The 22,945-nt window shown below is 41.6% G+C and overlaps 1 protein-coding gene across 1 annotated transcript in view; it reads right to left on the bottom strand.

Annotated features, from left to right (window-relative positions):
* Positions 1–254: 254 nt before the first annotated feature.
* The window catches only part of LOC121541711 (myosin-IIIb), a 51,871-nt gene continuing 29,180 nt past the window's right edge, over positions 255–22,945 (bottom strand). The window contains exons 7-30 of the mRNA XM_045208117.1: positions 22,643–22,745; positions 22,233–22,358; positions 20,271–20,379; positions 18,837–18,953; positions 18,620–18,720; positions 16,160–16,246; positions 15,286–15,351; positions 14,955–15,068; positions 14,659–14,770; positions 14,178–14,221; positions 13,920–13,985; positions 13,588–13,707; positions 9,171–9,256; positions 8,967–9,014; positions 8,771–8,818; positions 7,987–8,078; positions 7,394–7,567; positions 6,931–7,052; positions 5,987–6,180; positions 5,458–5,547; positions 4,896–5,061; positions 4,345–4,728; positions 3,461–3,533; positions 255–526 (exon numbers count right to left, since the gene is read on the bottom strand). Coding sequence (XP_045064052.1) covers positions 519–526; positions 3,461–3,533; positions 4,345–4,728; positions 4,896–5,061; positions 5,458–5,547; positions 5,987–6,180; positions 6,931–7,052; positions 7,394–7,567; positions 7,987–8,078; positions 8,771–8,818; positions 8,967–9,014; positions 9,171–9,256; positions 13,588–13,707; positions 13,920–13,985; positions 14,178–14,221; positions 14,659–14,770; positions 14,955–15,068; positions 15,286–15,351; positions 16,160–16,246; positions 18,620–18,720; positions 18,837–18,953; positions 20,271–20,379; positions 22,233–22,358; positions 22,643–22,745 — 2,650 coding nt within the window. The 3' untranslated portion in view covers positions 255–518. The remainder of the gene's footprint in view (positions 527–3,460; positions 3,534–4,344; positions 4,729–4,895; positions 5,062–5,457; positions 5,548–5,986; positions 6,181–6,930; positions 7,053–7,393; positions 7,568–7,986; positions 8,079–8,770; positions 8,819–8,966; positions 9,015–9,170; positions 9,257–13,587; positions 13,708–13,919; positions 13,986–14,177; positions 14,222–14,658; positions 14,771–14,954; positions 15,069–15,285; positions 15,352–16,159; positions 16,247–18,619; positions 18,721–18,836; positions 18,954–20,270; positions 20,380–22,232; positions 22,359–22,642; positions 22,746–22,945) is intronic.

Genomic DNA, 22,945 nt, shown 5'->3' with positions numbered 1-22,945 from the left:
CTGGCTGCTAGTAATATCTGTTGAAGCCAAAACCACTCCTCTCCACAGGTCTGCCTGCATATTGGCTGATTCTTTAACTGTAGAAAACTCACTGATGACTGATATGAAGAGTGAGCGATAGCCATGCTGGAACTAAAGAATGTATTCATGAATGCATGGACCGTGTCCTAAGCTTTTTTACTGCAGATGTTATTATTATGAAGAAAACACTTAAGGACAACCAGATATCTAAAATGTTAAAAACACATTTATTCAGTAAAACAGTGAATGTAAAATTCCCACTGCATAATTTACATTTAAATACACATGTAAAATAAGAATACATTCAGAAACATAAAACACATTTATATTAACAAAATAAAACATACAAAATAAAACAGTAGTAAACAAGGAAGTATCTCCTTACAATTTGTTTATCAAATCTGGTTAATTCTTGACAGAATAAGGTCCAGTAAACTCATTAAGATGGGCAAAAACAACAAATAGCAGCTTTGAATGAACTCCCTCCATCACATGGGTTATGACTCTGCAACAGACAAACAAAAATAGCATAAGTCAGTTTAAACCAATGCTTAGCTGAATATCCGGTTCTGCTCGAGAGTGTGTTGATTATTTAAATGCATATGAAAATACATGCAAGAACAAAGGCATGCACACTCAAGACGGGCACAACATTGTGGAGCGTGGGGTTGTGAGAGGCAGTGTGGGATATTCATGAAATGGGCATACAGTGAGGGAAAAAAGTATTTGATCCCCTGCTGATTTTGTACGTTTGCCCACTGACAAATAAATTATCAGTCTATAATTTTAATGATAGGTTTATTTGAACAGTGAGAGACAGAATAACAACAACAAAATCCAGAAAAACGCATGTCAAAAATGTTATAAATTGATTTGCATTTTAATGAGGGAAATAAGTATTTGACCCCCTCTCAATCAGAAAGATTTCTGGCTCCCAGGTGTCTTTTATACAGGTAACGAGCTGAGATTAGGAGCACACTCTTAAAGGGAGTGCTCCTAATCTCAGCTTGTTACCTGTATAAAAGACACCTGTCCACAGAAGCAATCAATCAATCAGATTCCAAACTCTCCACCATGGCCAAGACCAAAGAGCTCTCCAAGGATGTCAGGGACAAGATTGTAGACCTACAAAAGGCTGGAATGGGCAACAAGACCATCGCCAAGCAGCTTGGTGAGAAGGTGACAACAGTTGGTGCGATTATTCGCAAATGGGAGAAACACAAAATAACTGTAAAAATAACTGTAATCAAAATAACTGTAATCTCCCTCGGCCTGGGGCTCCATGCAAGATCTCACCTCGTGGAGTTGCAATGATCATGAGAACGGTGAGGAATCAGCCCAGAACTACATGGGAGGATCTTGTCAATGATCTCAAGGCAGCTGGGACCATAGTCACCAAGAAAACAATTGGTAACACACTACGCCATGAAGGACTGAAATCCTGCAGCGCCCGCAAGGTTCCCCTGCTCAAGAAAGCACATATACAGGCCCGTCTGAAGTTTGCCAATGAACATCTGAATGATTCAGAGGAGAACTGGCTGAAAGTGTTGTGGTCAGATGAGACCAAAAATCGAGCTCTTTGGCATCAACTCAACTCGCTGTGTTTGGAGGAGGAGGAATGCTGCCTATGACCCCAAGAACACCATCCCCACCGTCAAACATGGAGGTGGAAACATTATGCTTTGGGGGTGTTTTTCTGCTAAGGGGACAGGACAACTTCACCACATCAAAGGGACGATGGACGGGGCCATGTACCGTCAAATCTTGGGTTAGAACCTCCTTCCCTCAGCCAGGGCATTGAAAATGGGTCATGGATGGATATTCCAGCATGACAATGACCCAAATCACACGGCCAAGGCAACAAAGGAGTTGCTCAAGAAGAAGCACATTAAGGTCCTGGAGTGGCCTAGCCAGTCTCCAGACCTTAATCCCATAGAAAATCTGTGGAGGGAGCTGAAGGTTCGAGTTGCCAAACGTCAGCCTCAAAACCTTAATGACTTGGAGAAGATCTGCAAAGAGGAGTGGGACAAAATCCCTCCTGAGATGTGTGCAAACCTGGTGGCCAACTACAAGAAACGTCTTACCTCTGTGATTGCCAAAAAGGGTTTTGCCACCAAGTACTAAGTCATGTTTTGCAGAGGGGTCAAATACTTATTTCCCTCATTAAAATGCAAATCAATTTATAACATTTTTGACATGAGTTTTTCTGGATTTTGTTGTTATTCTGTCTCTCACTGTTCAAATAAACCTACCATTAAAATTATAGACTGATCATGTCTTTTTCAGTGGGCAAACGTACAAAATCAGCAGGGGATCAAATACTTTTTTCCCTCACTGTACATAGAGCTGACATGATTCCCTATTCTACACGACAGAGACATGTCTGCACACAATATGTTGCACAATGCCTTGTTGAGCCCTGCCGGCCAGAACTATGACTAGTAACAGTCATACAAATTGTTAAAAGGTTTTTTAAACAATTATAATAAATGCAACAGCTGGAGAATGGTTTACATTGTTTCAAATCCATCAGATGTTGATTGAATTATAGCACATTAAAAAGTTCAGGGATTTTGGTGGGAATTCAGGTATTACATTTGTCAAATTACACTTCTCTTAGAATGCACTCATATATACATTTTCTAATGGTATCAGGTATTTTTTTAAATATTTTGTGTTAAAATAAAGAAAATTATATGTGCCTCATTTGTATAAATGCACTGGGTGTATTTGCATATATTCATGCATTAATATAAAGGGGTGAAACAGGGCTGCAACCACCAAAAACTTGCTCTGTTTAGGCCTACCTGCACTGTCTAGACCTCATTAATTACTGTTGTTGTCATGTTCTGTTGCATAATTCAACAAGTGTGTCAATAGCAGGATACGCTCTAATTAAAAATCAAAAAGCTTGGCTCCAGATTACACCTATCTATACATACTTTACATTGTTTGCCAGATCAGTCATAATATCACTATAATCCAAGTGTTCATTTTCGGAAGTTGCTTTCATTTCAGCGCCTCTAATTTGTAAATATTTCAACTGTATAAAATTATTACTTTTTTTTTAATTCCACAAAAAATTTACATCCATCAAAATAAAGTTATTTCTTCTCTTTCTTGTGATGTAAGTGTCGAGATGATGTGTTAAATCTCCAACGAAGCTTTAGCGTTTTTATAAACGCAACGGAAAGACAATGCATTCCCTTGAGCCCATTTCAGCCATTAACGGGGTGTGTTTGACAGGTCATTACAAACATTTCCGCAGTCGTAACATTATCAGGAAAAAACGTCAGGCACAAGCAAGAGTATGAAAGAGTCGCAGGAGTAAAATGAAAGCAATCAATTCAGCAAGATTTAAGTGACAAGTGGATTTTGCACCCCTCAAACACAGGAAATAGATGGCTGAAAAAGACAGATCCTTGCTACTATAACCTACCTTTCCTCCTCCAGAAGGGTTTGGGTGGACTGTGAGAGACAGTGGGGCTCTGTTCCTGGCCATCTGAAAAGTGCTGCAGACACAAGACAGAAAACATCACAAATGCATCCACGATTCCACGATTCTTTATTACTCCAGCATGAATTGTGTCAGTTTGGCTATGTATTCAGATAATCATGGTTCAGCATAAAAGTCAGCTCCTAAAATTAACCCTGAGGTTCAGAAATTATCTGGATTGGTTTGGAAGAAAACAAAGACAGGGTTCAACCTACAGTGTATCAATTCAAAAATCCCATTTCGCAATAGTGAATAATGAAGTAGTATGTTGCGTCATCTTTCAGAGAGGGCTTGTAATGACAACTTTTAAAGAATATGCCTACAGCGTAGCTATTTTAATGGTTCAACACCATATACTGACTGCTATCTATACGCATATGTAATTGACACAGTTCTAGCGATAGACCAGATGTACCCAGCCAGTTCTATAGACCCTGACATTCCAAGAAGATGTTTGTGTAATTTCATTGGGAAATTAGCTGAAACTGAGAAATGATGATAGACTTTATCCAGCATTAAAGGGATACTTCGGGATTTTGGCAATTAAGCCCTTTATACTTCCCAGAGGCAGATGAACTTGTGGATACCATTTTCATGTCTCAGCGCAGAGACATAGAAATGGTATCCACAAGTTAATCGGACTCTAGGGAAGTAGATGAAAGGCTTCATTGCCAAAATCCCGAAGCATCCCTTTAATACATAGACTGTTCAAGTCTAAACTATAATATCTGTCCAATCATCTTACTATTGAACATATTAAGTCTCCCTCTCTACATCTCTCCCTCCATCTATCCAACCCCTTCCCTCTCCTCATCATTGCCTCTCACCTGTTGGATCTGCTGGATCTCCCTCATAGCCAATCGGATGGAAGGATACAACCGGGGAAAGGGCCTGCTCTTGTGGTCCCGCTCGCCCTCCTCATCTTCCCCCGCTCTTCCTCTCTCCCCATCCCTGAGCCTCCCTCCCCGGGCCTCCCCTCCTCCTCCAGCCTCTGCCCGGTGTCTGCGGTCAGATATCCGCCTGAGGACTGGGGGACTCTGGGCCTCCAGGTCGGGGTTCTGGCCCTGTGGCAGGAAGAGCCGCTGGAGCTCCAGGTGGGCCGGATCCAGGCTCGACTCACCCTCCTCCCCAGACTTGGTGCTCCCGCAGTCAGCCAAGGCCAGGTGATCCAGGCCCTTCAAATCCTCGTAGTCTGTGTTCTGGTCACATGTCTGGAACAGCAGACAGAATAACATGAAATGGATAAAATGTTCGATTATCCATTCTTAATGTACAGTATTACACACAGGTCCTGCCAGAGCCTGTGCCAACTGGGAGTATATTCAAGACAGTATTTGACAGGAGCCAGACCCTAAAGGGGTTTGACCCAAGTGCTGACCTGTCCACAGGAGGTGGTGAGCAGCTCGTTGAAGGGCTTGATGCCCACCCGACTGTAGTGCTGCACCAGGTCAGGCAGGGAGGGGTGGGCTTTATCCTCCCCCAGGATCACATACTTCCCGTTGGACTGCATCTCGATCATGTAGTGCCTGCAGCGGTTCGCCCCCCTAACATCGGATAGACGGAGAGGTCAGAGGGTAAAGGGCACATATCGGTCAAACAGGGTGAGGGGGCAAACAGGAGTTAGGGGTTTAATGTCTTATATGTCATGCTATAGCTTTGGGTCGTTTTCAGCACACTTTGAAAACAAAAATCTCTGTTCTAATTTGACAAGTTCAGTTAGTACCTCCCCATTCCAATCTATTTCAAAAAGTTTACTGCCTAATGAATACAACCCTGTCTTCTGCTCTTTTTCTACTTGTCTGTCAACCTGTTCAAATACACTTCTCAACCGTACTCTTCCTCCCTTTCCTCAAGGTGATCACTGATCTGATGTGATGTGATGAGAATAAGGCCCAGAAAGGCAAGGTCATTAGGATCGAGATTGTCATCCTCAGTCTTACTTGTATGTTAGTGTGTAGCCCTCCCGGCTCTGTCCTACACGAATCAGGAAGCAGCCTACAGGCTTGTCCGTCATCAGATCCTCCGCTTGTCTGGAGAGGAGACATACACAGAGTGGTTAAAACCACACTGAAATCTGACAGAATTAAGTCTGAAGTGTGTGTGTGTGTGTGTGTGTGTGTGTATTACTATTCTCTTGGGTACTGGAAATCCCCAAAAGGAGAGTAAAACAAGGACAATTCTCCCTCGTGGGGACATTTCACAGGTCCCCATGAGGAAAAGGCTATTTTAGGCTTAGGAGTTAGGTTTAGGGTTACAATTAGAGTTAGGGTTACAATTAGGGTTAGGGGTTAGGTTTAAGGTTAGGAGTTAGGTTTAGGGAAAATATAATTTTGAATGGAAATCAATTTTAGGTCCCCACAAGGATAGTAAAACATATGCTGTGTGTGTGTGTGTGTGTGTGTGTGTGAGAGAGAGTGAGTGAGTGAGAGTGTGTATGTGTGTGTGTGTGTGTCATCCTGTCTTACTGACCTACGTGTGATCATGCCATGGAACCAGCAGGGGAAGGCACCATTGCGGACCACCTTGCGGGCCTGCGTCTCCTTGAACCAGCGGATGTTGTTTCTTCTCTTCTTGCTCCTCTCCCTGGCCCGCTCCTCTCCCCCCGCCTGGCCCACCAGCTCAGCCAGCTCACAGTGCACCTCCAGGTTGTCAAAGGGAGTGGCCTGGGAGAGACAGAGGGAACCGTATAGGGTAAATCTTAGGGTAGTTTAAGGCTCAGTTTAGGGTCAAATTTAGGGTTCTATTCAATCAGATCTCATTAGCTGACATCCGCATAGTGGTTGTTTTGGCGGTGTCGGAGAACTGTGTTACAGCTGTCAAATCCACAAGCAGCTCCTGGAATTATACCTAAAGTGGACATTGCCATTGGCTGCATGGAGTCGTATTAAGAGAAATCCCATACAGCCTTGTTTACAAGTTTGAACACTAGAATGTGAGAGGTAATCTACACCTCCATTAGGATGATAGAAATCCTCATTATTTCGTTTAATGATTTTTAATTTGAGCGTCAAATTATTTCTATATAGCCTACACTTTCTCTTTCTGAACTTTTAACGCGAGTGGGACGGGTGTGGCTTTGTGACAATGATCAAGAGCAGCTGCTCACCAATTTACACCTCCGACACAAACATCAGCTATGTGGGTGTCGGCTATTGCCAGTTAATGCTTGATCTGATGTAATCTAGTCATCAGAGACTAGGAGGGGATGTCAGGGGAAAGAGTGGGAGAGCGATTGTCGAAGGGTACAAGATCAGTTAATAGCAGGTTTCCACTAACATGATGTCCATGGGCTAGCTAGTGCTTGCTAGCACCAGAGATCGAGAGACTAAACATGAGATTACTTTCTGCAAATGACTTTTCACTGTTTCAAATTAATTTAAGGTTGCCAGTGTAGGGTTTTGAGTATGGCCCACCTCAAACTGTTTGTTGCGGGGCCGGGGGACAGGGGCCAGGTGGGCAGCTGTGGGCAGGATGGAGCGAGGCCGGGGCTGAGGCTTCTTCCTCCTGGGTAGGGGCACGGGTGGAGAGACGGGCCCTGAGACACACACACACACAATACTGTTGATACAGCACTCATAGAGCTGCATACGGTGAGTGACAAGGATCCTTACAAATTCTTGAATGCTGAAATATTTAAGTCATCATACAGAAATGTCTTTGGCAACACGCATGTACAGGTGTAGAGAAGGAGTTTGGAGAGGGGTAAAGAGGTCAAGAACAAAAATATAACAGTGGTAGGGAGAAAGAGAACAATTAGGTGATTGTAAGGAAGGGAGATAGGTGAGCAAGAAAGAGAGAGAGAGCGAGAGAGGCAGAGAGAGAGAGGCAGAGCGAGGGCAAAAGAGATAGAAGGAAAGCAATATTCTGTCTCCTTACTTTTGTTCTCCTGCTCCATGTCCAGTCGCCTCATCTCCTCCTCCAGCTCCTGCTTCCTCCTCCTCTCTTCCTCCCTGGCTTCCTCCTCCTCCCCATCTCTCTGGGCCTGCCTCTGTCTGCGCACCTCCAACAGTAGGGACAGGTACTTCCTCCTGTAGCGCAGAGAGCGGTAGTCTGAAGAACACAGCAACAGTGAGAATGTGAACAGAGATAGAGAGAGAGAGATTGAGAGAGACCACATTACGACACAAAATGATGCTACAGTCATTACAGGCCTTGAAATCAAGATACCAGACAGTATAACAGAGAAACTATCATCCATCTTGCAGGGTTGTGGGGGGTTGCAACACAAAGACTGCAGGTAGCACTTAAAACTGCAAGTAACTTGATGATGGCAATGTTTGAAATACATCATGATGGGACATTATTAAACAATGTTTACTTCAATGATAATAACCTAGTCTACCTACCTGCGAGGGTTTCTAGCCTCAGGCATGAGTTTCAAAGCAGCAACATCTCACAGAGGCCAATGAAGCTGTTTGACAGACATTTGAGAGATTATGTTCCAGATACTATGTATGAGTGACCCTTACTTTTCTGGATGACAAGTGCTGCCTTGCCCAGTCTCTCCAACAGCCTGGCCAACTCCTCCTGGTGCCAGTACTTAAAGAACAGACGAGACGAGCTGCCATATTGAGAGAGATAGAGAGAGTATGTTTGAACAACGTTCATAGATATTAAGCACTATTTGCAGAGGGCAAAGAGCACTGTTAAATTAGAGAGGAAATTCGAGAAAGATTGAGATTATCACTTAACTCCAGTAATCATTAAGCCACATTCATAATTCTGGGACATTTCTAAAGAACAACACAGCAGGAGAAAGCAAGAGCAGGGGACCAAGAGGGTGAAAGTGTGCAATTGAGATAAAGATCTCTACTCAATATAAACCCTGAGCTGACCTCCCAATACAAGCCAATGACAACACTAAACTGTTAACTGAAGAATGAGCTGCTTTTGACAGACTGATTTTCAGTTGACTGATATAGTTTTATAAGACTACAAATTGAATGTTGGAGTAGACGAGTTGAAATCTGGGAGAATTAATAGTGTTGAGTGTTCCCATAAGTCAATGGAGGCAGCTACCTAAATGTCTTGAAACTGAAATCTTATCAACACTATTACCTGCAGCATAAAAGCATGAAACATCTGATGAGTATAACTTGAATGACATGCTTTGATGAATGGACATATTATGAAAGGAAGCTTTGTTACAGGAAGATTCAGGAGTAAGTAAGTTAGTCTTCTAGGACTGATTGTGGCAAATCATTTTCTTAGCCAATTCATTTAACACAACAAGAGCATCTACTGTAGCCTTACCCACACTTCCAGCCATGTATCTCAGTAGTGTTGAGGATGGACATGCAGCTGAAAAACACCCACAAACCACACAGGTTACATTTGATAAGATGTAACAAAGTACAGCTACAAATTTCGGTTAAATATCGCAACGTGATGTTGGTGTATGTTATCTTTTTAAAATTGCTGGAATGAGTGAAAGTGTCTTTATACATACCTTTCCTTGGTTAGTGGTAAATCTGGCTTTATCAGCAGAATGTTATATCTGAAGACAAAAGAGTTTAGCATGGTGCGGCGAAAATAAAACTGCAGTGCACAGTAATATCATGCATGCAAGTTTGTGTGTTGGCCAAGATGATAGTAGCTATGTTGCAGATAATGCAAAGTTTGATACAAAATATATACATTCACACACACACACCTCTGAGCAAATTCTTTGAACGACGGTCGCCAGGAGAAGCCATCTCTTCGTATCCTGATGGTTTCCAGCAGGCCGTTGTATCTTAGCTGGAAATATTTAATTATCCTTAGTTATCATTTGAATATGTTCCACATACCCCAAGCAGAATCAGATGTAATTGATGGCCATATTAGAGACCTACTGGACTTATTTGAAACTAAATGCAATGTCAAAGCTGAACAGCAGGTGGCAATGTAACATAAGGCACAGTTATGATGATGACGGGGAGTGATTATTGTTTAAAAAGCACAAATCACAGATGGTCAAGTAGCTTTAGAATGACAACTATTTTGGCTAGTCTTGACCTAGCCTTGAACTAGTCTTGACCTAGCCTTGAACTAGTCTTGACCTAGCCTTGAACTAGTCTTGACCTAGCCTTGAACTAGTCTTCAACTAGTCTAGTTTATGGAGGGCAATAGAGCTACAGCACAGAGATCTCAATGATGAACATTGTAAAAATCTGTATATTACGCCAAATATAACCAATATAAATACATGGGTCGTTCCACGAAAAGAGTGCCTTTTGCATCCCTTCGATATTTTAAGAAGAAATTGTGCACCAATATTGAATTTGAAAAGCATGTTATATTACATTTAGTATAGACCACATGGAGAATTCAATAAATAAATAACAAATCTGCCCTGTATCACTTCTAGGAAGATTTTAACCCACTTAACCAAAACACTTATCCAAGTTTCACCATCATTGTAAAGCTTTAGTTATTTTGTTGCTTGACAAAGTCATTTCTGAAGATTATTACTTATTTCATGTGATCAGTGATTCATTTACATCTGTCCCTCATTTTAAGGTCAACCCTGTTATGTGAACTGAACTCTCTTTTGAAAATATTTTTTAATAGTTCAATAAATCATAGAGTAAAAGCAGGTGAGCTGGTTCTACTCTTTTTGGTCATTTTCTGGTGTTTTGTGAAGGTAAACTGAGTGGGCCGAGCATAACACGTCAACACTGTTACCCATAGATAGACAGGCTAGACCTTTAAACATGCATTCAAATGCTACTCCCTGTTGCACACAACAAGCTTCCATTCCCCCTGTCACAAGTGGATTTATGAATAATTTAAGAAGAAATCGTCAACCCTGTTATGGTCAACCCTGTTACTTTATTTGGCACTTAATGGGCACTTACTATTGGATTTTTATTTAACCTCTTGAGATGAAGTTGAACGTGCTCTTTATGACACTTCTCAAGTTACCTTATTTGTGGAATGACCCACATATGTAATGAATAATTCCTTAATCAGCTTTAACACAGACTATCTACCACAATTTCACAGTAATTAACCATAGTCCCCCCACCGTCAATACTGCATTGTACTGTTATATCAGTTCAGCCCTAGACAAACAATTAAAAGGCATGGACTACAGATGACGAGGAGAGGCGAGGGAAGAAAGACCCCTGGTGTCAGACTAGACAGCAGTGTTCACCGACAGGGCAGGGTATTGACCGGCTTCATTGTGCCATCAGGGCTACACTAACCCTCCCCTGGGGCCAAATCCACTTCCTATGAACATCAGACAGTCACACACTGACCCACTAACCTAGTACCTAGACCAGGGCCGGCACCAGAACAAATCCGTTAGACGGGCCTTTGATTTAAATAGGCGGGCACGTTTTTTTTTGTTTTTTTTAAACAATGTTTCCACTCTGAGAATGAGAACTGTAACATACATTTATGTAACGGGGGATTAACGGTACATTTACTAGGCCTATTGGTGACATATGTAATTGTTTTTTTTTTTTAACAATCAAAGGGCAAACAATTCACATAATGAAACCATGAAGGCGCAAGAATTGGCGGGAGACCACTAAGCGCATTCTGGAGAGCTGAGTGCATCTAGTCCGGGTAGCCATTTGATTAGCTGTTCAGGAGTCTTATGGCTTGGGGGTAGAAGCTGTTAAGAAGCCTTTTGTACCTAGACTTGGTGCTCCGGTACCGCTTGCCGTGCGGTAGCATTCTAGAGAGAGACATGCCATATCTTCATCACACACTCCTCCCCTCCTTCTTGTTGCAACATTTTAAATTATACTCAAGACACATTATCTTCACATATACAGTATTTTAGATGCTTTTCACTGACAGCCACAACTCAATCAGCTAGACATATTGCCATTCATGCTGCCCAAATTGCACGATTCCCAAATAAGCATAGGCTTACACACTTATGATTTGAAACAATACACAGCTATTTTTTAAAATAAACAATCTAATGATCCTCTGTGGCTAAGTCATGCTCTCAGGTGAAGTATTTTTTATGTTTTTATTTAGACAGTAGTAATTATATAATTTTGGCAAAACATCAATTTACTTTAGGGGAAGCCATTATCATAACAGTCTGAAACCTGAGAGCTGTCTATAATGACGAGATGCTCATGTCTCCGCCCTAACAATGGGAGTCGTTGTTCCAAAGGCTTTAGGTCTACATATTATGCCTATAGAAACACATTGGGCTTATTCTGGACAGATTTATGCGAGAGTGAGCCCTTTCGCTTCGCCTCTTCTGCTCTGCTGAAACTCTCTCACAGGAGAAAGCATCCGAGTGAGCGAAACAGCGCCCCTCTGTCTTACTATATGTAGCCCATGTATCTGATGCTGTCTGCCCAGAAATAGTATGAAATGCCATACTCTTTTGGTCCAGACAGAATCAGATACGTGGTCTACACATACTGAGACAGAGGGGCGCTGTTTCGCTCACTCGGATGCTTTATCTGAGATTGATGAGACTTTCTGTCGGCGCCCGTCTCGGTCAAATAAATGCTCAATATTTCAATATGTTATTTGGATGGGCAAAGAGGTACGGTAGGGCGTGCCAAGCCCTCTAAGGCCCACCCATAACGCCGGCCCTGACCTAGACCCTGCTACTGCTGCTGCTTAGCCAACCACTGATCGCCATACTGGGGACTGGGTCGTGTTCATTAGGACACACCATAGCAAAATGCTTTGCTACGGAAAAGGAAATCAAGCATTTCTTATTGGTCAAGTTCAGACAGTTTCAGTCCGATTTCTTCAGTTTCGTGCCTATTGAACACAACCCTGACTCTGAAGTTTGCTCAATCCACACTCTAAGGGTCAATACTGTGTTATAGATATAACTTTTAGCACTGACAATTATCCACCGTTCACATAGCATTTGTAATGCACCTTTGCTTAGCTTTTGAAAGCATTGATTATTCAGAAAAAAGGGTTAAACATTGAGGGCACAAAAGTACTGGTGTTGTATCTGTAGGCCTGTGCACCCCACCTAGGAAATAATCTAGCTAGGGGAAATACTAAAGCATTGGCTGCTACCTGGTTAGATATGCCTAGAGTACAGTATCTGAAATAATACAGTGCTATGAAAAAGTATTTGCCCCATTTCAAATTTTCTCTACTTTTGCATATTTGTGCATGTTCTTACTGTGGAATGCAGTGTTTGGTTTTCGCCAGGCATAATGGGACCCATCTCATCCAAAAAGTTGACTCAAGTTAGCCAAAAAGCACCTGGATGATCATCAAGACACTTGGAAGAACGTTCTATGGACAGATGATTCAAAAGTATAACTTTTTGGACGACATGGTTCCAGTAATGCCTGGTGAAAACCAAACTCTGCGTTGCACAGTAAGAACATCATACCAAAGGTCAAGCATGGTGGTGTTGTGATGGTTTGGGGATGCTTTGCTGCCTCAGGACCTGGACGACTTGCCTTAAAAGAAGGAACCATGAATTCTGCTCTGTATCAGAGAATTCTACAGGAGAATGTCAGACCATCCGTCTGTGAGCTGAAGCTGAAGCGCAGCTGGGTCATGCAGCAAGACAATGATCCAAAACACACAATCAAGTCTACATGAAATTGCTAAAAAGCAACAAATTGGAGGTTTTGGAATGGCCTAGTCAAAGTCCAGACCTAATCCCAATTGAGATGTTGTGGCAGGACTTGAAACGAGCAGTTCATGCTTGAAAACCCACACGTCACTGAGTTAAAGCAGTTCTGCATGGAAGAGTGGGCCAAAATTCCTCCACAGTGACGTGAGAGACTGATCAACAACTACAGGAAGCATTTGGTTGGAGTCATTGCAGCTAAAGGTGGCACAACCAGTTATTGAGTGTAAGGGGGCAATTACTTTTTCACACAGGGGAATTGGGTGTGGCATAACTTTGTTTATGAAATAAATGAAATAAATATGTAATTGTTGTGTTATTTGTTCACTTATGTTCCCTTCTGCTAAATGGCATATTATATTATATATTATATTATCTAATATTAGGTTTTGGTTGAAGATCTGATAACATTCAGTATCACAAACATGCAAAAGTAGAGAATATTAGGAAGGGGGCAAATACTTTTTCATAGCACTGTATATGATATATTGGTTCTCACCTGGTCCATGACCCTTTTGTTGTCCACCTGGTCAGGAAGCTTGTTGCCGTTAGGTTTGATGCAGCGAACAAAGTGAGGACTGGCCACAAACATCTTCTCCATCAGCACAGCCAGAGAGTGCTGCAGGAAGACACACATACACACAGTGGAGATTACTAACCATTATCTTTGCATCTTTATTTTACAGCAGTTCAGTCTATAGGTAGGCATATTTACAAGGATTTTCAGTTTTGTTCATACTTAGTGCTCAGACATCATTATGAAACCAAATGCTCAGAAATAAGAGGTTTATAAATCCAGATGTGCTATATAAAGTCAACTTCCCATCTTACCTTAAACTGGGCCCCCACAGACTGTTTCCTAGTTGAGTTAAAGTTGTCATCTGCCTTTTGCATGAGCTAAAGGAAAAAGTATTAACATCCTTTAAACCCCCAAACATCCACTTTCTGGCTCTGACTTGCAGTGTAAGAAAGGTCATAATATGACCATGCTGTTAGTTACCAATAATCGTATATTCTACAGAATCGATGTCATATTCTGCTGCGCTTTGTAAAAACAATTCAGAATATTTTATGATCTACAGTGCCTACCTTGGCTTTGCGTGGCATCAAGGTCCCTGTCCTGGAGATAGTGGCTGAAAATACATAAAATATGAATCGCATGAATATTAGATGTGAGATGCCAGACAGACTGTGATCAATGTTTTAAACTAGAACAATGCTCAAACTAACCAGAGTCTGTACATGTTATGGTGGTGTGTTCAGATAAGAGTAAGCATGTATTATTTATACATGCGTACTACATCATTTTCTAAGAGGTGGTCAGGGGATGTATTTGTCCACAAACCCTCATTGGAAACCAGCCCACGTCATTTTGTATCAGCTCTGATTGATGTTAAGCATGTTTACAGAACTGATTTAATAGCTACAGTTTAACAATCACTGTGTAAAAAAACGTACATAATCAGTGAGTAAGCATCAGCAATAAAAACATAACAAAGCCATAGACTGGGTCATTTCTGGCTAAGTATAGAGCTGTAGAACACAGAAACATTCAGATAACCTCACGTACCTGCGAAGAGGACACTGAGTAGAGGGGTGACACTGTTGATGAAGAGGTCTCTGATGCTGGCTGGGATGGTGTCTCTGTTCATCTCTAGGAAGCCTCCTCCGTTATACTGGACCTGGACACAGGAAGGACCGAATTCACTAACACTTTATTTGAAGTCCATAAACACACTCATAATGAGTTATAATGCAATCATAATGTAGTATAAGTGTAGTTGTAAACAATAGCTTATAATGGCCTATATCAATACTCATAGTGCATTATAAAGTATTATTATAAAGGCGGGTATGTAACCTCACCTTCCCAGCATAGTGAACCACAGTGAAGAGGGGGCTGCGACTCCGTACCACCTCATAGTGTGGACTGCTTTTAAATTTACTGTTCAACTTGTCCACAAAGTCTCTGTCTGATGCCTGAGGGGACAAATAGGGACAAGAGATTAGAATTAATACACATAAATTAATATCAGGGTTGGGGTCAATTCCATTTAAATTCCAGTCAATTCAGGAAGTACACTGAAATTCCAATTGGAATTTGGTGTACTTTCTGAATTGAGTGGAATTGAAATAGAATTGACCACAATCCTGATTAATACAAAGATGTATGGGTGTATGGAGACCACTATCGTACCTGAGGAAAGGCACTCTGCTCGTCCAAAAGAGAAAGGATCCCAATGGGTTTAGTAAGGATCAGGTCCTGCGGGAGAGACACACATTAGTTGTTTATGAGACAAGGAAAAACACCTAAACAAATACATTTCTGAAAATGCATATTTGGGTTCATCTAGCCAATTGTTAACTGGGTAAAACAAAACATGGTACACAACTTCATATAACTTTAAAACAGACATTCTCACAGTACAAGGAGAATATTTGTTATCCTGAAAACCTTGTTTCCCAATCTATTGACTAGGGCCCCTACACTGTAAAATGCTCTAGAAGTTTTATAGTGCTCTGTAGGCATTAGGACTGAGAGTGGGTACACAGCAAATTACCTGTGGATCCAGGTTGTGCATTACTCACCCTAGGGTCCAATCCTTACTCGAGTTAGAATTCTTCCCACAACTCCTAATGTGTCCATCTTATCCCATAACTTACCGACTGGCTCTACTCATACCTTCAGCCATGAACAGGGACAATATTTTTTCATTTTCTGCCAAATGAACCCAGTGGCTTCTATGAAGACAAGAGGATGATGCCACAGGCTAAAAGCTCAAGTGCCTATTAAGCTACTGGCATGTGACTGAACACTGCCCTGTCAGCATTTCCCCTTCCTGGGGTCGCCGTCACTACGTTCTGTTCTTTTATGTCTGCCAGACTCACACTGGGTTTACACAACCTGTCTGTGTTATTACTGAGAGAGGGGGGAGGTAAAGAGAGTGAAAGAGAGAGCGAAAAAAGTATGAGAGAAAGAGAAAGGGTGTAAAAGGGGGATGAAAAAAGGTTGAGAGGGAAAAAGAGTACTACTGTAAGTGATGAGGGGAAAAAATAGGATGTCTTTTTACCAGGATAGGCTTGTTGTCTTTGAAGGAGATGGTTTCCCACTCGATGCCCTCTTCCTTGTATTCATTCTGCTCCATCAGAAAGATGTGCTGCAGGATGACAAATGCATACAAAGACGCATGAATGACTCAAAACAAAAGGACAGCAGGTATTTCCAGTTTCTTTCACAAGAGCTTTGGTCACAGGGGAAAATTTTTCATTGGATAAATATGCTTTGCCCAATCATTTCATTAGAAGATGGCACATTCAATTGCGTGTGGCCTTCAGTCACAAAAACGCCAAAAGAAGCCCTGAAGCCCTATGCAGTTGTAGTCTAGTGATCTGACACTATTAAATAATCATAAGCAGATTTCTACCCCCGCCCCCCCCCAGAAGCCCTCACAAGCTGCAAATGACAGAGTGGAAAATGTGTGCTGCCGTTTGAGAAAGAAGAACAAGATATTAAACACAGATCCCCTTCCCTATAAACATTTTGTAGGCCCAAAATAACCAGGGTACAGGGAGGTTTGATGGCTGGTAATAATGTGGTGGTGAGGTCTCACATTTCAGGCCTAAGAGAGAAAATAAAGCTCTTCCTAAACTGGTGTCATGTTTATCAACGTGCGAGTCAAGTATATCAGGAAATATACTCCGTTTGTGGGTATTTGTCTTCTTTTTCCTATGGCATTTGTACCAGATACCTGTGGATGTTTGTTGGACATGTATACACTACTTTTGAACCAATATACTCAGTGTCCACATGGACAGGCCCCAAAGGTAAACTGTGTCATGTTTCCTAGTAGAGTGTGGTCCACAGCAGTGTGACTAGTAAAAGTAGACTGTGTGTCTTTAACTCCAGCATCACATGCACTCAGTACAGTGAGCTCCAAAAGTATTGGAAGAGTGACACATTTGTTGTTGTTTTGGCTCTGTACTCCAGCACTTTGAAATAAAGATGAGGTTAAAGTGCAGACTGTCAGCTTTAATTAGAGGGTATTTTCATCCATATCGGGTAAACCGTTTAGAAATTACAGCACTTATTGTACATAGTCCCCCCATTTTATTGGACCAAAAGTATTGGGACAAATTCACTTATATGTGTATTAAAGTAGTCAAAGGTTTTATATTTGGTCCCATATTCCTAGCACGCAATGATTACATCAAGCTTGTGACTCTACAAACTTGTTGGATGCATTTGCTGTTTGTTTTGATTGTGTTTCAGATTATTTTGTGCCCGATAGAAATTAATGGTAAATAATGTATTGTGTCATTTTGGAGTCCCTTTTATTGTAAATAAGAATATAATATGTTTCTAAACACTTCTACATTAATGTGGATGCTACCATGATTACGGATAATCCTGAATGAATCGTGAATAATGATGAGTGAGAAAGTTACAGATGCACAAATATCATACCGTTGTGGTCCTCTGTAGCTCAGCTGGTAGAGCACGGCGCTTGTAACGCCAAGGTAGTGGGTTCGATCCCCGGGACCACCCATACACAAAAAAAATGTATGCACGCATGACTGTAAGTCGCTTTGGATAAAAGCGTCTGCTAAATGGCATATTATTATTATTTATTATTATTATTATACCCCCAAGACATGCTAACCTCTCACCATTACAATAACATGCGAGGTTAGCATTTTTTGGGGGGGGTATGATATTTATGCCTCTGTAACTTTCTCACTCATCATTATTCACGATTCATTCAGGATTAGCCATAATCATGGTAGCATCCACATTAATGTAGAAGTGTTTAGAAACATTCTAGTCTTATTTACAATAAAAGTGACACAATATATTATTTACCATTCATTTCTATCGGGCACAAAATAATCTGAAACACAACCAAAACAAACAGCAAATGCATCCAACAAGTTTGTAGAGACACAAGCTTGATGTAATCATTGTGTGAAAGAAATATATGACAAATACTTTAATACACAAGTGAATTTTTCCCAATACTTTTGGTCCCCTAAAATGTGTGGACTATGTACAAAAAGTGCTGTAATTTCTAAACGGTTCACCCAATATGGATAAGAATACCCTCAAATTAAAGCTGATAGTCTGCACATTAACCTCATAGTCATTGTATCATTTCAAATCCAAAGTGCTGGAGTGCATAGCCAAAACAACAAGACAAAATGCACTGTCCCAATACTTTTGGAGCTCACTGTATGTACTGTAGGCCAGCTGACCTAAATGTACATGTTTTTCTGAAGGCTTCCACTGAAAAATAACATTTAAAACAAGACAATTAAATAGGCATGTATAGCCATTTCAAAAAGCAGAACCAATTGTAGACTATGTTCAGATTCCTGTTCCTCTACTAACACTGACCACGTGTTTCTTTTAAGTGTTTGGGTCTTACGTTAACAAACCCTACAGGCTGTCATTTTAGGGGACTTAAATAGAAAAACACTTCTAAGGGACCCAAGATTACAGGGCTACTTCTTTGTGCACTGATGTTTACACTTACGTGGTTAAAGAAGTACTGCAGCTGTTCATTGGCCAGGTTGATGCAGAGCTGCTCGAAACGGTTCACGGCAAAATTCTCAAACCCAAAAATGTCAAGGATACCTGTATTATAGAACAAGAAAATAGAATGGTCAATCTGATATTGACCATCTCTGCTTGAGAAGACGAAACTAAGAGTTTTGGTACATTCGAAGCCTTAAAGTTTCCCTTAAACTGACCTATTTCATTCAGTTCAACGTCAAAGTCAACGTTGGGAGCCAGCAGTTCATTAACTTTCCTGACAATCCAGCCGAATACTCTCCCATAAGCCACTTTGGCAATGGAGTCCCTGGCATCTGCAGATAAACACACGACAACAACATATTAATGGAGTAAAATTATCTTGAAAACATGATTAATAGCATTTCCATTTTGAGCTTCAGTTTCTTTTCTCTCTCCCATTGACGCTAAAGCAGTCAGGCCTGGAGGGAAGCAAAAGTAATTCCGCTACCCAAGAATAGTAAAGCCCCCTTTACTAGCTCAAATAGCCGACCAGTCAGCCTGTTACCAACCCTTAGTAAACTTTTGGAAAAAATTATGCTTGACCAGATACAATGCTATTTTACTATAAACAAATTCATAACAGACTTTCAGCACGCTTATAGGGATTGACCTTCAACAAGCACGGCACTTACACAAATGACTGATGATTGGCTGAGAGAAATTGATTATAAAAAGATTGTGGGAGCTGTTTTGTTAGACTTCAGCGCGGCTTTTTGACATTATCGATCATAGTCTGCTGATGGAAAAACGTATGTGTTATGGCTTTACACCCCCTGCTATATTGTGGATAAAGAGTTACCCGTCTAACAGAACACAGAGGGTGTTCTTTAATGGAAGCCTCTCCAACATAATCCAGGTAGAATCAGGAATTCCCCAGGGCAGCTGGCTAGGCCCCTTAGTTTTTTCTATCTTTACTAATGACTTGCCACTGGCCTTGAGTAAAGCCAGTGTGTCTAGGTATGCGGATGACTCAGACACGCACTCTACACACACGTACACATGGATTTTGTATTGTAGACATGTGATAGTAGAATAGTGGCCTGAGGGAACACACTTAATGTGTTGGGTAAAGTGTTATGAAATGTAATGTCATGTAACATTTTAAATTGTATATAACTGCCTTAATGTTGCTGGACCCCAAGAAGAGTAGCTGCTGCATTGGCAGGAACTAATGGGGATCCTTAATAAATACAATACAATTTACAGTGGTTGGTCAGACAGACATGGGCCTTCTTTAAACACACTAGGAGGAAGTTGTGGTCAGCTTACCCTCCCTCAATCCTAACCTCAACCATTAGGGTGAAAACACAAATCTGTCCAATATCTTAGGGACATCACTGGCTGGCATTAGTAAGACACCGCACATTTACTGTATGAAACCGTATTCTGTAATGTTCTTTCATACTGTTCTAGCATTGCCAGGAATGTACACAAACTGTGTGCTCTCCAGTTTAATGGAAAACCCAAATGAATGATGAAACTGGGCCCTAGAGGCCCTACAACAACAGTTAGTATCCATGGTGGTTAACCCTGACCCAGGCCCTCCTTTCTAATGGCTAAGTTGATGGTGGTAAGGGAAGTTGATTCTGAACCAGTGTTTTTCTCCTTACCCTCGGCCTGCTGCTGGTTGTGCAGCCTGCGGATGGCCTCTCCTCTCGTCACAGACAGAGTACAGGTCAGACTCCTCAGCAACTCCTCCTCCTGCACCCCAAACTGACCCTGAGAAGGCAAACACACACAAATATTAAAGGGATACTTCAGGATTTTGGCAATGATCCTTTATGATCCTTCAGCTACTTCCCCAGAGTCATTTTTATGTCTCTGCATCCAGTATAAAGGAAGTTAGAGGTAGTTTCGCAAGTGAATGCTAACTAGCTTTAGCACAATGACTGGAAGTCTATGGTATCTACTAGCATGCTAGCAGTTACCATTGACTTCCAGTCATTGCACTAGATTGCGCTAATGCTAGTCAGCAACTTCCATCAAACTGCACACAGAGACATACAAATAGTTTCCACGAGTTAATCTGATTCTGGGGAAGTAGATAAAGGGCTTCATTTCCAAAATCCTGAAGTATCCCTTTAACATACAAAAACATAGGCCTACACAGAAAGTGTACAAAGTACACAAGCTTACACACAATAGCTCCTATATAACCCAGCCCCAAGGCCCTTTTAGCCCAGACGTGGCACTACTGAACATGCAAAGCTAAGGTCATGGCATTGCTAGGCAATGCTAGGCATGCCAAAACCTGCCACACAAAGATCATCCTCAGACAGCGATACTTTCAATTAATCAATGTCAAAAAAGGGGAAACAGTCCTAATGCTATAGATTTTTACTATTAGCCCTCAAAAGGTATAGTTCACTCAAACTATACATTTGCTTCATATCTGGATACCCAGTAGTAGTCAGTAGTAGTGAGTGGATAGTTAGGAACCAAAGATTAACAGTTTAGCATTAGGATCACTAAGGGAGAAGCCATTACAGTGGTCGGACCCCTGCTGTTAGCGTGCTCCAATCACCCCTGTTGTTAGCGTGCCCTAATCACCCCTGCTGTTAGCGTGCTCTAATCCCCCCTGTTGTTAGCGTGCCCTAATCCCCCCTGCTGTTATCATGCTCTAATCACCCCTGCTGGTAGCATGCTCTAATCTCCCCTGCTGGTTGCACCACTCCATTAAACTCCAAATATAGCCCCTTGTGACCTTTTAAAGGCCCTGTGTCTTATCTAAGATGGCCAGATGTTGCCACCGCCACTGCCTGCCTGGGAGGGCTGCTAATGGGGAGGGACTATGGAGGAGGGGGCAATCATTCACCTGTTTAAATAGAAGGCACGCACATGACCAGTGCGAGTGTGCGAACACATGCACGCACACACACTAACACCTGTTTAAATAGCATGTGGATCTATGCATACACAAACAAACAGACACAGTAAAACTTGTCAATATCATGCACACACCCAAACTAGTTGAAAAGCACACCAAGAAACACACACAAAAAGTGTCTAAACTGTGTCTCCAGGAGCCAGCAGCTGCCCATGTTAGAAAGGTCAGAGGTCATTTTGTAAGGCGAGTACTGTAGTGATTGCCTCAAAAATCCCCCTGTTTGTTTTACTATGTATACTCAGGACTGATAATGCAGTCAGTTTATTTCCCTAGCTTAGTCGTTGGACCACTTCCTTCTGCTGTATAAACCACTATCAGATGGACTCTTCTCCTGTAAACTGTTGATTCGAACTGTTATTGTAGTTTCTATTTCGTTATGTCAATCCCACTGATGAACATTTATGGAGGAAAGGGGAAAAAATGCTAACTGCCGTCTTGGAAAACACCAACAGGTCAATAAGGAAATTGCTAACGTTAACAGATGCTGCTACCAAACTAGGACAAATGTAATTAAATGTACTCTGTAGCCACCAATTTTCATTATCTTATTCATTAACCTATTGGTTTAGCGGTACCATCCTCTTACGTTCGTAATAATTTATACTGCCACTGTGTCAGACTAGCCATTTCCTTGAGAGCAAAATAAAGAATGGCAGAGAAGGAGTAGAGGAGGATGTAGACTCACGGCTGTGGCTTTGAGCCAGCCCATGGACTTGCCAGTGACCCTGAGCGCGTCGGTCTCTGTGGGCTCAAACATGATGTTTCCCAGAGACAGGATCCCTGCCAGGATAGTCATCATGTCTACCTTCTCCTGATGACACAACATATACATATATAATCAGTCCATCTGTCAGTCAATACATCAGTCAATCAATTGGTCATTTATCAATTGGTCAATAACATCTAACAATTTGTTTATCAGTCAATCAACCAATTAGTCCAACATTAAAGTACAATCAGATTCAGATGTTCTACTCAAGGAGAACATGTGAAATCCCAGCCCATGGCACTATGGACGATATGAGTTTGCTTTTATGGCTGACATACTGTAAAAAGGATGGATGAGAAAGAGAGTTTTCCAGTGAGAGGTCTTACCTGTTCCTCAAATCCCACCATGTCCATGGCGTTACACACCTCACTGTACTTCTCCCCCCATTTCCTCACTATGTCCTCAGAGCCGTACCGCCCATTTAGATACCTGACAGACACATAGCCACAGAAACACATTTATACAGATCTGATGAGTGCGCACAGATAAGAACACACACATAGGCTACATATGAAGGAGGCATGATGGTTAACGCATTATGCATATCTGATAGACAAACACTTTGAGGCTTCTACATTGCTGCACTGTATCGTAGGGCACAAAACTGCACTGTATCGTAGGGCACAAAA

The sequence above is a fragment of the Coregonus clupeaformis genome, chromosome 27 (genome assembly GCF_020615455.1).
Source record: "Coregonus clupeaformis isolate EN_2021a chromosome 27, ASM2061545v1, whole genome shotgun sequence".
In the NCBI taxonomy this organism is placed as follows: domain Eukaryota; kingdom Metazoa; phylum Chordata; class Actinopteri; order Salmoniformes; family Salmonidae; genus Coregonus; species Coregonus clupeaformis.
This window is presented reverse-complemented; position numbering and strand designations above follow the sequence as displayed.